The sequence below is a fragment of the Plodia interpunctella genome, chromosome 7 (assembly GCF_027563975.2).
Source record: "Plodia interpunctella isolate USDA-ARS_2022_Savannah chromosome 7, ilPloInte3.2, whole genome shotgun sequence".
In the NCBI taxonomy this organism is placed as follows: Eukaryota; Metazoa; Arthropoda; class Insecta; order Lepidoptera; family Pyralidae; genus Plodia; species Plodia interpunctella.
The window spans coordinates 5,742,958-5,760,612 of NC_071300.1; the positions used below are offsets into that span (position 1 = coordinate 5,742,958).

The following is a 17,655-nucleotide window of genomic DNA, read 5'->3' on the forward strand; positions in this document are numbered from 1 at the left end:
GGGTTTTAGCTTCACGACATTTTTCATATTTTCCATGAGACATTTTTATAATTTAAAAGTCTCAAAATTAAAATTTGTAAGTGGAAATCCTAATTATGCAAATAAAGTCAATAATTTGTTTACAATTTAAATCCCAATATAAATATTTCAGTAAATATCATCACAAACAGTAAAATGACCATTTACGATACCGCCTCTCTAATAAGAGAAATAGTACGAATCAATACATAAAATAGAATCGAAAGACGTAATCCAGTGACCCCTGATCTCCTAATCACAGCCAGTGGAGCCATACCGAAAAAACTGTCAGTACTAATCCTAAGTGCAAGGCGGCCGATAAGGATTACCACGCTCCCTAATGGCCCTTATCCTTGGGCTCAACAAACGGTCATAACTCACGCCTCTTCTTGGCTCAACCGACTTAACTTTGGCAGGCGTCATTTCTCAAGGCACGCGGTGACGTATTCCCACCCCAGAGATTAATAAATATAGGTAGACGTGGAAAAATGTAGCACTTAATTCGGCTCGGATGAGCGTAACTGATGCGAACGATATTAACTTTCCTTATTTTGACTTATTACAATAAGGTCATTTGTTATTGATGTAGGTCATGCTGTGATGAATCTACCAATATGTAATGTAAATAACATTAACACTCACTCAGATGTCAGATTATCATGTTCGTTCAATGATGTCAAGTATCAACAAACGGCATGATGCGATGCGACGCGAAAATATGTACATTATAACACAGTGTCCTAGTCTAAACAGGACTTAGCTATATACGTCCATTGATGTATTCGCATCGCGTCGCGTCGCTGCTTTGTCTCAATGGGATAACCCGATAGCGCAACTTTTTCTATTTGTTTAATGCTATACCTAACCATCATTCCTAAAAAGGCACGACCTAGTTTCCTGATGTTCCAATAAGACTATATTGTAAAATTGAGTTACGTTAAAAGTGCGTTAAAAATACAAGTATTACTAATTGATCGAAATATGATTATGTATAATAATTTCTCTGAACTTGTAAACAACTGAATAACACTGTAGGAGTATGTTGCCTCTCATTTTCATAGTTAGTCCTTGTCAACATGATTTAGTTTCGTGTAAATTTTGTCGTCTGTTGTGTGGGTGTAATTACGATCCTAATGTGATAGATAGTTCTCGGTTCCATAAATGTGGCATGAAAATGGAAATTGCAGACATTTCGTATTCATTGCAATGGACGCAGCTCCATAATTGTTAAGTAATATTATGTACTCGCGTTTGTTTTACTAAATGAAGTGAAACCACATTTATTAAAATGGTATTTAGATAATATATTTCCTTGTACCTATGTTTATATTTATTAATACAGTATGCACAATATTTCTAAATCCGGCATCTATAGTAAAATATAAGTAAGTACGTAAGTGACGGAACACATAGAAGTATCTCGCACAGATTGTTTTATAAATAGGTATATTATAATCGACATTGTCTCGTATATTATCAATATAATTACTCGTGAATCCGATTCTATTAGTAGTGATTGGCTGTCTCTCAATATTCAATACTAATTATCAAGTGCCGATTGCAATCCCACATTGTATATTGATGCCTAATGACGATTAGCTAATATAGGTTCTATTACTAGAGGTTTAAACAGCAGTTTTGTGTAGAAAGGTTGATAGATCGGGGAATACGTCACAGGATAGAATCGCATATATGCATATTGAAAACGTGTTAATGTCACGTTCCATCGCTGATTACGTTTTGGGATTATTTACTAAAACGAGGAACCAGAGTGTTATTGCTACTCGGAATAGATTATCTCACCACGTTAAATCATACACCATTAGTATGACTAAATGGAACTTCATTGACTAAATTTCATCAGATGTCACTGCAATCGTAGGTGCATCTATTGCAATTCAATAATTCGATAATGTTGTCATTCTAAATTACTATTAGGGTGCGTTGCACCAGTCAACTTTCAATTCATCCAAAAAGTTATACTTACAAATATTATTACAAATATAAGTTTGTATATTATTTGTGTAGCTGATTATCTGTTCCCTAAGTTGAAAGATTACTCAAAGTAATCTCTCGGGTTAACGTTTAACTATTCTAAGATTTGGCGGGAAATTGTTTGGGTTTTATCTTCACGACATTTTTCATATTTTCCATGAGACATTTTTATAATTTAAACGTCTCAAAATTAAAATTTGTAAGTGGAAATCCTAATTATGCACATAAAGTTAATAATTTGTCTACAATTTAAATCCCAATATAAACATTTCAGACAAACAAATATAAGTTTGTATATTTTTTGTGTAGCTGATTATCTGTTCCCTAAGTTGAGAGATTACTCAAAGTAAACTCTCGGGTTAACGTTTAACGTTAGAAACTTAACACGTTTGTTCAAACCAACGTTAAGTTTCTTACCTACCTGCCCATTTTATCTAAACGAATGCGGATCTGATTTACATATATTATGACCTCAGATAATGACATACAGTTAAACGTGGCTTTCGAGTTTCGCAACTGTTGGCTCTGTCTAGCCCGCAAGGCATAAAGTCGTGAAATAGTATCTCTATCTATGTTTATAACATCATGCCATTTTAAGTTTAACATTTGATGAAAGTAAGGAAAGATTTCCAAAAGTTTCCTTGCAGTTTCCTTTCCTTTAAACTTAGAGTTAAAATAGGTATAAAATATTATTTTCTACAATTAAGGAAGTTATTTCAGTACAAAGTTTTATTTGGCTCAACAGACAAAACGATTTATCATTTACTTGAGCGTGGAAAAAGCTAAGGATATCTGCATCACAAAGCGGGTATGTACGTTTTCAATTAATCATAGGGCCTACAAAGCTTGCCCATTAACTACATGATAAGGGCATAATGCGAGCATTCGACAATGGACGTTTCTTTAATGTGAGACAACCCTACGGTCCTGAAGCCGACCGGACAAAATTTATCGGACTGACATCATTTCCTAACACATTTTCAATTGAATTCTAAAATATAATTTGAAGATAATTTAAAAATGAATGCGTATTATATGTATTAATAATATGATATAGAACTTAATGGCGAAAAAAATAAAGTGAAATATTTAAAAAATACTTTTACTACATGTATTATTTAAAAGTTGACTGTCCAACGTAGATTTTGCAACAAACTTGTAATTTCCCGCTGCATATATCAACTCTGTTCCACCGAGATACAAATAGTCATAATATTTCCAGCAGAATTTTCCTTGTAAGATATAAAACAAATTCAAGAAATGCATTTATCTCGCCGCTTGCTGGGAACGCGTTTCATGGGATTGCTGCATTTGCACTGTTTATGAGTGTTTCATGACAGTTTTCAATGTTGTTGCATGTGTCTCCACTTTGTGAATTCGCATTAGTAGCACAGAATGTAGTAACTGAAATGTTAAATACTGTAATTATAATAATAGTATAATAATAATTAGTTCCAATTTTAATGGAGCGTATCCTGAATTGTTCAAATGAACTTTATTAAACAGAATATTTACCATGATGCATCATTAAGCAGCTGTTATAGTATTTATGTCTAAAATTGTACGTAATCCAATAGCACTTAATTCAAAATGTTTGGTGTTTATAGACATAGCATGTATATTAGCGATATTTAGGATATTTTCGTTAATTTATCATCGGCTTATGCCGTGATTCGCAAAAAAGTTTGACCCTTCGAAAAGTAAAGTGTATTTGCAGACTATCAGAAAAATAACTGCGTTTTCTGATAAATTATCCTGTATTCGCCTTCAAAAAGTTTTCATCGCCATGATCTTGCAAAATATAGTTAATCATAACAGCATACTAATATAGTATTTTTTGAATAATATTTTTTTAAATATTGATTTTAGAAAAAATAATACGACGACGAAATCATACCTAAATACATTGTGAATTTGGTATAGTTTTGAGACTAGTACATTCTTGTACTCGTAAAAAACAAAAGGTCGTGCTGATTATAAAAAGCACTGCTTTCTTCAGGTCGACACTCCAGACAGCGTGCTCCAAAGTGGCCTAGGTCTGGGCCCTGGGCCTGACACAGTGTTGAGGTCAATGATCGACCCCAGGGACTATGATCGCCTCCGCTCCTTACAAATGAGTGCCGCCCAACCAAACACCTTTGAGGAAACTATTCATAGGGTGAGCTTTCGTGTCGTTTTCTCGCCTATATTTGACAGATAAAAATTGTTGATTTGAATTTTTGGAACACATACTTAATTCTGTCAAATATATTACGAGAAATCCAATGTTATACTCTGGTTGGCAATGACGTTATTAGATAAATAAAACGCTTTGTATCAAACAATTCGCAATTCCGGCACAGTTACAATTTACCACTGCACCGCCTATTTGCGGATTTTCACGCGATGTTTCGAGTTAATTAAATTCAGCTATAATTTACAATTATTTTAATTACATTTTCGACATTACCATATATAGTTTGGACCATAGAGAAAATAGTAATAGTCGTATTTAATTATAATACATTGCATACTTATAAAGATTTTTTTACACTATTTTATTTTATTATTTTGATATACTTATTTATTTTATTGAAATCTTACTCATTATTTCTCAAAGTGCTATATTTTATATTTGTTTATATTTACTTTGCCAACAGAGGTATAACAAAATACCAAAATTCAAAATTTCGTATAAATTGTTTTGGCATTTATTTCAATCGGCATGCTCATTTAATGGAGGTGGATCACAAGAAATACAATCTATAAAATATGTAATGCACGTTTAATTTCATGCACCACTTTTTAGAGTTATTTTTGATTTGCACGATGGTACATGCATACAGACACGTCAGTAGACAGATACCTTAGTAGGAGTTCGAAATGCATGGCATGGTTTCTGATTTTAAAATATTTTAACATTGTCGTGAATTTGTATATTTTTTCTACAAACAAAATTTGTTTTAAGATATGACGTTATTCATATAAACAAAATAACAAGGTAGTCCATGTCATCAAGATTCTTTTATAACGATATACCTAAATGTAGAAACAATACTATTGATTAATTTTATTTTTGTTGCAGTTAAAAGTCCAAGAAGCAATGAAGAAAAAAGACAAACTTGCTAGAGAGCAAGAAGAGGTAATTTATTTTTGACGTAAGATTTGTTATTGTCTATAAAATTAAGCATGTCATGATATAAATCACTTAAAATGTAAAAAAAAAAATAAAAAGTTCATCAAAGTTTTGTATAATCTGATGCGCGACTCACACTAACTTGTAATCTTCTACGGGCTTGAACATCGGACGCGAGAACCGAACCATGGACTAATCGTGCCCTAATCTCGAGCTAAGCCTATTAGAGGCAGTTGTATCGCTTCCCTACGAAACTTCGGAAGCCCCTTGCTCAGCGTATACCCTCGTAAAACTATTGGATCCTGGTACTCTGAATATCGAACATTGCAATTTTACTGCTGTAATAAATTGTTTGTTTGTATTTTGACTAATTTGACGTGACACGAAATACTGTTTTTACTATTTCTCTATTTGATTTATAGCATTCGGAACATGTCGAAAACATGAAGCTAAATAATTCGAAACAGTATAACGTTCACATACATAATATCTTTTAAAACTCTTTTAGCTCTATCAACATGTGTAAATTCATCAACTAAAAGTAATAAAAGAGCAGATAAACCGAGTAAAATTTACATTCAACATTATGTAGAAATATTATTAATTTACACGGACAGAGCTAACGAACCATAACATATTCCAAGCACACATTTGTTTCTATTCTAACAGTCGCCCACATCTCACACGTGGAATTCTCGAGTTCATTAATAATTTTAATGGCACTTTGTACATTCTCAGTTACAACATAGCTACCTACACCAAAAATTAGCATTACAGCATATGCATCTTATCTTAACAGCAATAAAGTTCTCTTCTGTAAAATATACGCACGTCCACATAAGTATTCAAGTCCACGATTCGAGAATAGTCACCCTAATTGCAAACGTGCAATTTCTAAAGAAAGTAAAGTTTATTAAACCTCTCAAAATGCTTAGATTGAAGAAAATTTTACAGACAATATTCTTTTTTCATTATTAGATGTATTTGTACACTCGTATGTGGTTGTAATATTAGATAAAATATAAACGGCCAATGTTCTATTATAAATATATATATATATATATATATATATATATATATATATATATATATATATATATATATATATATATATATATATATATATATATATATATATATATATATATATATATATATATATATATATATATATATATATATATATATATATATATATATATATACACATAATATCATACACAAAATATGTTGTTTTTATGCTACATTGTTTTTTGAAATTATTTATATATATAATTATATATATAATTTATATATAATATATATATATATATATATATATATATATATATATATATATATATATATATATATATATATATATATATATATATATATATACACATAATATCATACACAAAATATGTTGTTTTTATGCTACATTGTTTTTTGAAACGCAGTCTCATTTACTAGAAAAAACTAACACGCAAACGCCTTTCATGTAATCCAAACCCGAGGAAACAAAGTGTGCATAAATTAAGTTAATGTTCAATACTTTCCTACTTACGGGAAAGTGGTCGTTTTATTGCCCCCTTTTGAATATTTATTACCATGTTCACGCATTCTTTTAACAAAATTTTATGATTCAATCATTTCGGTTGCGTAATTCAAAATAAACAACTTGTTTTAACTAAAAATAACGTGCTACGTTATTAAATAGCAGCTATAAACATATCTGATTATATAAAATAGAAACACTATTTACGCATGCTCAAATATTACGACTTATAAAACGCTGCTCTTATTTTCGTATAAAATCGTAAAATTTTTATAGGGCACATTAACGTATCAATACTCATGGGGAAGGTGAATGTCGTATATCAACCTGAGTAAACTTAAGGAAATATAAAATATGGATAGCAAAAATAATAACGCAATTTCATAAAAAATACGATGTGTTATAGTTAATCATAAGTCGTCGCATAAATCTATTAGATCGACATTGTGTAAATTCACCCTGTTTTCATAAAAATGTAATGTATACTTTAGTATACTGTAAGCTAATGTGTGTTTTGTCTCGTTTTGTCAATGTCAAATATTGTAAGGCGCGATAGTGGTAAAACATATTTTAGATTAAGTATGTTTTAAATTGTTTATGAATAGCAGGGTTTATATATAGTCTATTAATAAAGGTTAATTTAAAAAACTAAATTATAATTGTTGCAGATTCTACGAGATATCAGACATGGCCTTATGAATATGGGAAGAGACGGCGTTAGAGGCCCTTTCGGAGGTAATTATTTTATAATAATCGGGTTTATCTTTAATTTAATAATGAATGTTCATTCGATTTGCTTTTATTGTTCTAGTCGCTTCTTCGTGTTTATAAATGTGTATATGAAAGGTTTTGCGCTAAGCTATAATAAATATTTTTTTAATAAAATATTTTCACTGTTACAAAATTAAACAATACTTATAGAAATATGTCGGTGCGAATATTAAAGAGCCTCAATTTACTATACTATTCGGTTAGAACGTGATGTTTGCGTCACTAGTAAAATCACGGGTCAATTAAAGGTTCTTTACTTTAAATTCGTGCCGAAAAATATTTCAAATTAATAATAAATTAACTTAATACAACCTTTATAATTGCATGTCCGTGGTAAAATTTGTTACTGCACGAGAGGAAAACTAATTTTATCACGTCAAAATGAAGCGTCTAGATTAAGGGGATTAAGGGGATAATAAATAAATAAATGGTATGACGTAATTAAAAACCATATATCGTAATGCATAATGTCTGCACGTAAATTGAATACTGACGTATTTTTAAACAAATAGAATATAAATGCGAAATGCTTGTTAAAATGTTTAATAGAATAATTTTTTATTTTGTGTCATCCGGTTATGCTTTTGATGTTTCTCGATCATGATCCATCATTACTTAATTCGCAAGTGATTACAACTCATTAAACGCCCACTTTAAAATAAGACTTGGGATCATCATTACCATCAAACTATTTATTTTGCAACAAAATGCTCCGCATGTCGTTTCAAAGATGATGTTTTGCATAAACCACGCACGGCTTACGTTCGTTCACAGCTTAACTGCAGTGTTGTCAGTGAACTCGCCACTCTGTGAAAGGGCGATTAACGGTAAATTTTTTGCTATTTTGTTAGCACGTATTTTATTTTGCACTTTTGGAAATTACGCTACTCAAAATTTTAATAGAGGAATCGTTTGCAGACGACACGTATATGTACGACGATGAAGCGAGAGGTCTAACCGGAAGAGGTCATTGGTATGACGAACCCCCATACGAGAGTGATCCAGAAGACTTTCTCATGGGAGGAGGTGCGCCAGCAGCGACCTTTCAGAATGGACGTGTCTGTTTCACGCTGAACCTTCGCAATGAGCCGAGAGGTGAAGGTGTTATATCACTAAGAAGTGCCGGAGATATAAGTTTAGCTAGAGCTCCCAGACGAGGTTTAATAATTCCGCAAAGCGGCCCCTTCCCGACCACAGTGATCCCGTTACGGACTGCAAGAGATCGAGAGAGTGGGGATTATGCGGCGTCCGACATACAGTCAATAGGTTCTAGATTATCCGGCATTTCATTAGAATCAAGTCGATCTGAGAGGGATTCCAGGCGGGGTTACAGACAAATGTCAGGCTATCGGATAGGTGTTGATCCATTGTCACCCGCTTCGTCAGACTACGAAGATCAGGAAAGCGAAACTGATTCTCAACATATAGCAACAGTACATAAGGTAATGTATTGTTTGAAGTATGTGATATTAATTTTTCGTTTAAATAAAACAGCTTTATAAAAATTATTGCTTTTAATTGTGTTTCCTCAGCCCATAACTTGTTTTTTTTTATACTTTCAGTCAGCAGAGGATTGTGAAGGTGTGTCCAATTTAGCCGGAAAAGTAAGAGGACTAAGACAGGATGTTCAAAGAAAAATTTCGAGATTACGACAAGAGCGGGGTCCTGAAGGCACCGACCGGCGAACTAGTGGTGATCAAGCATTCCCATGTTCTAATAGTTCTTTCGAAAGTCTTCCCAGCGGATCAGGCAGTAGTGAGTGGATTTATTAAGTTATTTGTTATCTGTGTTAATATAAACGTTATTTGTAAATATGTTTGTCTTTCCTTTCTGTGTACCATAACGTCCCAAAAGCTACTTACAAATTATACTCTTGCATTTAGTGTACTATTATTTTTATTCTTATTTATACTAACATTGGTGTTTTAAATTTTATTGAATTAACAAATCCCTACCCCATTCACAGTCGTTCAAAGTTGTAATTGCAGGTATTAAAAAAATCAATGAGTTGGTCGTAGGTTAGGGAAACAATTGAGATTTCTAAGTCTAAATATATTTATGTACAGGCACACAAGCGTTGGTACGAGCCGGTAGTAATCACTCATCTCTCTCGGCAGAAGAAAACATAGAATTAAGTCCAGCCGGGCGGAGTTTGCTAGTGCCGCAAATGCTGTGTCGGGCCCGCGCACTCGTCGATTACGTACCCAATATTTACGAGAAAGAAGCCTTAAGATATAAGGTAAGATCTTAATAAAATCGTACTTGAACTACTCATTAACTAACATGTTCTAATAACAACTTATTTGCCAACAGAAAGGAGACATCATAGAAGTTATCAACATGAATGCTTCTGGTATTTGGCGAGGTGTTTTGAACAATAAAGTTGGAAATTTCAAATTTGCTAACGTAGAAGTATTGTCTGATAGAGATACGATTCGATCAAGATCATCAAAATGGTGCAAAAGTCGTGAAAGACTTTGGGAAACTAGACCGAGGACTGTTGAAGAATTGTTAAGGAGGATAGATTTACCAGAATACACTGTAGCATTTGCAAGAAATGGATATGAAGATATAGAACTATTTAAAGAAATAGAACCATCAGATTTAGATTATCTTGGCATTATGACCCCTGAACACCGTACGCGTATTTTAGCCGCTGTGCAACTGCTGCACCAACTTGAATGTAAGTAAAATGATGTAAAAATAATTAGGCTAAAGTAAATAGGATTATTCACTAAGTTATAACTGAAGTTATAATTGATTAACTTAGGTGGCGAAGGTGACGGAGAAGGAGAGGGAGGTGGTTCCAGTTCAGAAGGTGGAGAGTCGCCATTTGGCCGGCGCCAGTTTCCTCGAGACTCTGGATGCTACGAAGCGAGCGTAACGGGTGGAGTCCGTGTTCGAACTTCACCTTTGGTACACAGAGCTGATGAGCCTTCACATAGGCCACCTGACCCTGCTCCTCAAGCGAAGAGATCAGTTAGACGTCGACAGCCCGATGACGCCGAATGTGATAGAATCGAACGATATCCAGGAACGGTGGGGGAAAGAACGGTTGCAAGAACTGGGTTGCCTGGAGGAGCCAGAGACGATACATGTGAATCGGACCATCGGTTAAATGTTGTCAAGTTTGTAGCTGGTGGTGAAAATTGTGCATCAGAAAAGAGTAGTGACTCTGGTGTGAGTAGTTCGTCGTTGAGTTCGGCTCACCCGCACCGGCCCTGAGCGCGGCCTGGCGCGCCGGCGCTGGCGTAGGCGCTAGCGCGGGCGCGAGCGCACGCCGCGCTGTCGCCGCCCGCTGACCCCGCTGCCGCGGAGAAGGCACCGCCCGAATGTATAGACCTTAACGGGGACACCAACTGAAACTAGTTCCACTTTTGACTGTTATTCGTAAGTTGACTCCAAAATAAATATAGAATAGACTTCTGGTACTTAATTATTGAATGACATTTTTTAAACTATTCTTCGTCAATGGGTAGTATCTAGTATCTAAGTAATGACTAAATTCTTCAAGACATGTTTTGCATTCAAAGACTGACGCTTTTTTATCACCATCTTTACCTTCACCATCTTTTATTTTTCTATCATGATTTCATTTATTATTTAGAAAATACTTAAATGGGCGGTGCCGATATTTGTTGAATTCAATGACATCATTTCTGGTGAATTTCTCATAGATGTGGTTATAAACATGTTTAAGACAGTGTTTTATTATTATAGAATTTGCAAAAAATAGAATGGGCAAAATGTTTAGAAAATCATTTTTTTGCCAATTACACTGCTATAGTTAAATTGCTACACTACGTAATATCTAAAATAATTAGTTAAATACATGATTCTTTTAACAAATAAGATCCTTCATTGTGATGCATTTCTTTTTTATTCAATATTACATAATAACCTCACCCATGAGAAACCTATCGCAGGAGATAAAATATTTTGATAAAAATTGTTGAAAATATTAATGTTTATTGAAATATATTGAAGAGCAATAAAATATGAGCAAGAAAAAAAAGCTATCATGGCAACAGTTATAATTAAAAACGAATATATGTAATATAAATGACTTGCTTGTTACGATTTCGAAATAAATTTTGAAAGCGCTTTTTTTATCATTCCTTTAATAAATGGCATATCAATGACAGCGCCAATTTCAGCTTTAGTTGATTTAAATCATATACTGTAGATTGAAAAGTCTTATGTTAGTTGTAGGTTCATTGATGTTATTTACAATGACCTTTTTCCAATTTCTATTGTATGTAAGGCGTAAATAAATTGAAATCATTCTTGTTTTAATTTCAATAATTTCTAGATGAAAATGATAGGTATGCCCATTATTTTTAAATTTTAGTGTCTGAGCATAAACACGCCTTAGTAGATTATAATTTAAGTGCTGCAAATTTAATTGCTATATTTAATTTATAGTTAGGGCAATAAGCCAGTATAGAACTGGAGCGTTTAAAGCGCAACCCAATAGCAATAATTGTAAATAGTATTATAGGTAGGTTAATTTTATTGTATGTTGAGAAGTTTTGTAATTTTTTAAGAGAGCTTTATGCGGTATCCCGCATGTATAGTTAGAGTATGTAGATTTGGGTGTTAAATTCTGAATTTCGCTCATATCTTCCGAGTCATGGTTTTGATATTCGACCTTTACGATCCACACTTGTGACTGAGCTGAAACGTAAAATTTTGGGCTGTCAATTTTGCTTGTTTTATTTTTTATTTTTACGACTATATCAAATACTTGATATCAGTTTTTCATGTCTAGAAATTTATATTTTATAATCAGAAATATTGTACAATAATTCACCAATTTCGAATTTTATTATTGATAAACCATCTATGCCTTGTTAATGACATGTTCATCTTGATTTCGTTTATGAAAGGGTTACTATTTATAATCGATGTCACCTAAGAAATATATGTAAACATTTCATACTAAACCTATGTAGAATGACGCTCCAGATTTTAAAGCATACCCAAGTGGACACATTTATCTTTTAAATGTGCTTTCTATGTAAATTATGTAAAAATTCTCCTTGCGACACTTTTTGACTACGATTGTGAACTAGTCCAAAATAAATGTACATAGATAAATGTTTGTTACTTGTATATTGTAGATAGTATATATTTCTTTAACAATTATTGTATATTCAATAACGAATTCTTTAAAATTAATGTTATCAAAGTAATTTATTTATAATGTTTTTTTTTTCAAATGCTCTGGAAGATCACTGGATATGTTAAAATAGATTATTTTAGAATGGATTAATAAGATACTTAAGCTGTACATTTCACTCCTCCATTTAATTTTTTTAGCCATATTATACTGCAGCAACTTTTTGTAGCCATATTTATATTTTTTTAAACAGACCTTACTTGTAAGTTTACAAATCAAATGTTTACAAACATGGATTCTAAATAAAAAAAAATCCTAAAATATCTATTTTATTTTATTTTAAATTATATATTTTGTATATAAATATAATTATATCATAGGCATTTCAACTTATTTATTATTTTTATGTTATTTTTGTAAATTTGTGCAGCTTTACAAGAAACATCAGAAACGAATGAACCGACTAAATAATAATAGGACTAGTATTATATTACTTGAAGTGTACTTTAATGAGAAAATCTACAAGAATTATATTTAGCAAACTTTACTAAAGAAAGAACAAAAAATCAATTGCCATAAATAATCTACTACTTACATTTACAGTTCTTATTTACACGCAATGAAAATTACTAGAGACGTGATTGACTTTTACGTTAGCAGAATCGAAATCCTGGCCACACACGAATAACAGCCGAACTCATTACGAGCGTGGCTGGAAGCTAATAGAAAATTTTACTACACAAGGAGGCTCAGTATTCCCATAGGTAATGTCTGATCGGGGAGATTTATAATGGTGCTAACTGAAAAATGAACGCAGGTACGTGATAAAGCAGCTATAACGGGATGTCGTAACTCATCGAGTTGGTGATTATATATGTAAGGGGGATTGCACATTTTGCATTCAAGAATGTGCGTGACTTTCATTTCACGCAGGTAAGTGTAAAAATATGTAGTTGATTTGGGTTATTGGTTAAAAACATTTTCCGAATTGAACAAATCATATTATAAGAGAAATATGTCATTAGGCACATAATAACAATGAATTTCTAATAACTTCCAAATTAAAATTAAAATCAAAATTACGTAATATTAATTTTATTACTTTTCTATTCAATAAAGAAATACGTAAATTAAAATTTCTCTGGCAGCTATTATTTATAAAAAAAATGTCCGTCGTGTGGCATGATTAGATAACTAAATGAATTATTGCATTATCATATCCTACAGAAACATCTGACTTTACTGCAAATAAAATGAAAATTGCACGTTACATGCTCAATGCACAATTTGCTATCTAGTCTTGAGTTAAGTGAACGTTCAAACTAATTTGCAAGATCAGTGTCTGTGTGTACAGCCGATAGTAATTACGATGTATTAAAAACTGGTAATACGGCGTGAATATTGATGCACGACAATAAGAAAAGGTTCATATTAACTGATACGGAGTTGTTGCTTTTTTACTTGACTTCAGAAGTATAATTTAATTCAGAATTTAGATTTACAGATGAAAAATATAATATTGAAAATACTCCGAGTATAGTCAAATTAATCATAGATTTGATTGAATTGAAGTATGAGCTACCTAATCTAAGACGCTAATCTGTGGCAAAGATATTCAAATAAATACTCACTTATGTACCGATCAAAAAAATAAAAATAAACAAGCAGGCAGCAGTAAAAGAAAAAGATCGTATCAAGCCGAGGTACTCCGATTCTACGTAAGTACACGAAAAATGTAGCATAGAGGTAAGTAATAGAAAACGTCATTAATAAGAGTGGAATAGTTTACCAAGACAATACCAACAACGCGTTCTCATCACTTTTACAGCGAAGCTACAGAATATGCAACAACAGTCAATTTAGCAAATGCATACACGAACGTGTACGGTCGACGCTTTGGCTTTCATAGCATATTGCAGTCATTGTGTTCTACAGGGTGCTCTGCTCGCCCCACGTGAGAGTTTATGGTCGTCGTTAATGTGTACCTACGAGTATGCTGCAGAGATAGGATTACGCCCAGTTTATTTCCGAATGGTCCGACGAAAACCGATCTGTTAGTCGGATTTTCACCGGACTTTGAGAGAAGACATTACTGTGGTTGTGCTATGCTGTCCGATCTGACCCTGTGAATTTGTACCATTATTTGAATGTTTATTGTGCAAATTGACCATTATCTAGTAGAAAATCTGATTTCCATATAGTCCAGTATATCTCATAATGTACTTTCAACAGGTAACACCAATACCAGTATCACTTATGTATAAATGTACACTGTAGAATTTTAATAAATCACCACGAGCTTTCAGTTAACATCGTGAAAAGACTGAGAGACATTTGTTGTAACAAATGAGATTTCATTCAAGTCGCGTTTAATGCCAGTGAATAAAAAAAAATCTAACAACTGTAAGCAATACCACACTTGAAAAATAAGAAAAAGCAGCTAACTCTTAATTATTTTAATATTATCGTCTGGAAATTTGACATATTTGAGACATGTTATAGAAAAAAATAAAGAGATTTTAATATTTCACTAAAAATACAAACAAAAACGCGTAAAAGCTATTGAAAATAAAATAAGAAACAAGTTACTTTGTAAGTTAATTATTAAATTATATATATTAAATTATTGCAAAAACTTGCTCTTAATTCATTAAAGGTTTATACAAATATTGAATAAATTACCTGGCATTTAAGAATGATTGCATTAGTTATTGAAATAAGGAACCCAAACAGGTCCGTGAATATAAAGCTAGTTTTGTAACATCGGCTTCCAACGTTGATGCGGTAGGAATTTATGTTGTGAAAATATTTATTAATAGAACTTATAACTAATGCATACTAAAGTACTTATTATGTTATTAACGTTCAAGTTCTTTTTAATACCAACAAAATTTTCCACCATATTTGGCTTATGAAACTGAGAAAAAGCAAACGACATGTAAAATTTTATTGAACTTAGTCAATGCCAAAATTCTATTTCATATGGGGGCCTATATGTGATTATTATGAAATTATAATATACTTTGTTTACGAAAGCTGTATAGTATACACCTCAAGGACGTGCGGTTCGTCTCGCAGGTGGTCTGAAGAAACCGTAATGGACTGTAAGTGCTATAATTTATGTCTAGATCTAAATATTAAAATTTGATAGATAAGGATTATCATGTCCCTGTATAGCCCAGCCCCGTATGTCAGTGATATTAGACCTACAGATTTATAGCTAACAAGTTTGTTTCATATTTATACCACTAATACTTCGTATATTATTTTCTTAAAGTAATTTTATTATATTTGGTTTTAAGAATTAATGTCTGAAAATGTTTAGGTAGTATTTTTAATGTATTGTGCTTCTTCTTGTAATGGAATATTTTTTGAAATAGTACAAAACATTATGAAGAAAATACTGAAGAAAACGTAGGATCATTTAAAAAAATAAAATATTATTAGCAGTTATTATAGTCGTGTTATTCAACTTTGGTGTTAGTATTATACATGTAATTTAAATTATGGTCTCAAATTGTAGTAACAAGTGGTTCAGTTTTATCCAAGTACGCATAATTACATAACACATCCTGGCAGGTGGTCGACGAAGATCGCAGACCATGGTTCCTTAATCGATGTTTACTTCAATAAGTCACGGACCAACTAGCAATTTGTCTTGGACGTTAACAACACAAATACAACAGATGAATAACTTGATCTTTTTTAATATTTCGACTAAACAAGACTTTTCTATATTGTAAACGTGCTTACTACACCATTTCTAATTAGGGTTTTTTTTTTATTCGTATAGAATCTGTACAATGACGCTACAGCATATAATACCGTGTGGTCATAGCACAAAACGTACTAAATACAGAAAGTGTCCCGATGAATCAGAGTGAATATATATATCGTCTAAAAGAAATAGGGTGACTACATGAACAATAGATCATTTTAAGAACTTTGTGAAATATTCAGTTCTGTAACATCTATATTTTACTTACGTTGCTTTTAAGTTGCTTATTTCTGGAGATCTAAGACGAGTTTACAGTGAACAGTAAATTTATTGAGCGATCAAACCATAATGCATGAACAAAAAAATAATGAAATAGATTAGTATCAGCAATTTAAATATTTGACATCGACCTGACTATTCTAATCGCTTATTGTTTTCAAATTGATTCGGTTCCATTACAAAATGTATCAAAATCAATCACAATAAAGATTACTGTTGTCTTCTGACACATATTATTTAATTGGTTTCAATTATTCCTTACAAATGGCATAATGGTGCTGGATGGTTGAAAGAATAGTTATAGTAAATAGCATAAGTCTATAAGCTAGTATCATAAAAAACCTTTTGACAAGAGAACACAATACAAATAACATATGAGTACCTACAAGGCAAATAAATGGTGGCAATTACATCACTAACCGAATGGGTGCTTGCAATTTTATTCCAATAATATGTGAACTCTCTTCCAATAAAACGTTCAATTTGTCCACTGATAATGTAGAGATAGCACGAGATATTATCTAGATAAAATAATATCTGCGAATGTACATCCTTGATAAGTCGATGCAGATAATGCGGAAATAAGTGAACATTTTCAATTGATGATTAGTTACTAGTGTCAGCTTTTACTATTCGTTTATCGTTACCGGTAATAAATTGAGACCTCCCGTTGTGTAAAATCATGTAAAATCATATGTTTGAATAATCTCAGAGGTACTGTAACCTCGACGCATTTTTTTATAATTTTTGTTTTACATTTTTTAATATTATATTTCCTACAATTTGGCAACACCAGACAATACATTATTTAGAGTCATCTTTTCTAATTCGATAAAACTGCTTTGTTAGACATGAACGACGAACAAAAAATAAATTAAGATACTAGATAATATGACTTTAATGTCATTGAACGAACCCAAAAATACCTAAAGGATTTTTGAGTTAACTATTTAGAAATATTGTTCCACGCACATCAGACCAATTCTCCAATTAAACGACGATTTATTGACTGAGTGGAAGCAGCCAATTAAGGACTACAACAGATGACAAACTTCATTAAAATTAATTCATTAAAACTGTATCGCGACAATTTAAACGCG

At 32.2% G+C, this 17,655-nt stretch overlaps 1 protein-coding gene across 5 annotated transcripts in view; it reads left to right on the forward strand.

Moving 5' to 3' along the window:
• Nucleotides 1–12,883, forward strand: part of LOC128671271 (uncharacterized) — an 87,966-nt gene extending 75,083 nt beyond the window's left edge. For 2 of the 5 annotated variants that reach the window (XM_053747612.2, XM_053747613.2), the window contains exons 6-13: nt 4,013–4,171; nt 5,078–5,134; nt 7,334–7,400; nt 8,355–8,878; nt 8,999–9,191; nt 9,503–9,675; nt 9,750–10,119; nt 10,207–12,883. In XM_053747612.2, the coding sequence (XP_053603587.1) occupies nt 4,013–4,171; nt 5,078–5,134; nt 7,334–7,400; nt 8,355–8,878; nt 8,999–9,191; nt 9,503–9,675; nt 9,750–10,119; nt 10,207–10,661 (1,998 nt within the window). In that variant the 3' untranslated portion in view covers nt 10,662–12,883. Of the gene's footprint in view, nt 1–4,012; nt 4,172–5,077; nt 5,135–7,333; nt 7,401–8,354; nt 8,879–8,998; nt 9,192–9,502; nt 9,676–9,749; nt 10,120–10,187 lie in introns of all 5 variants that reach the window. The other 3 variants (XM_053747614.2, XM_053747616.2, XM_053747615.2) reach the window with 3 other exon arrangements.
• Nucleotides 12,884–17,655: the final 4,772 nt, after the last annotated feature.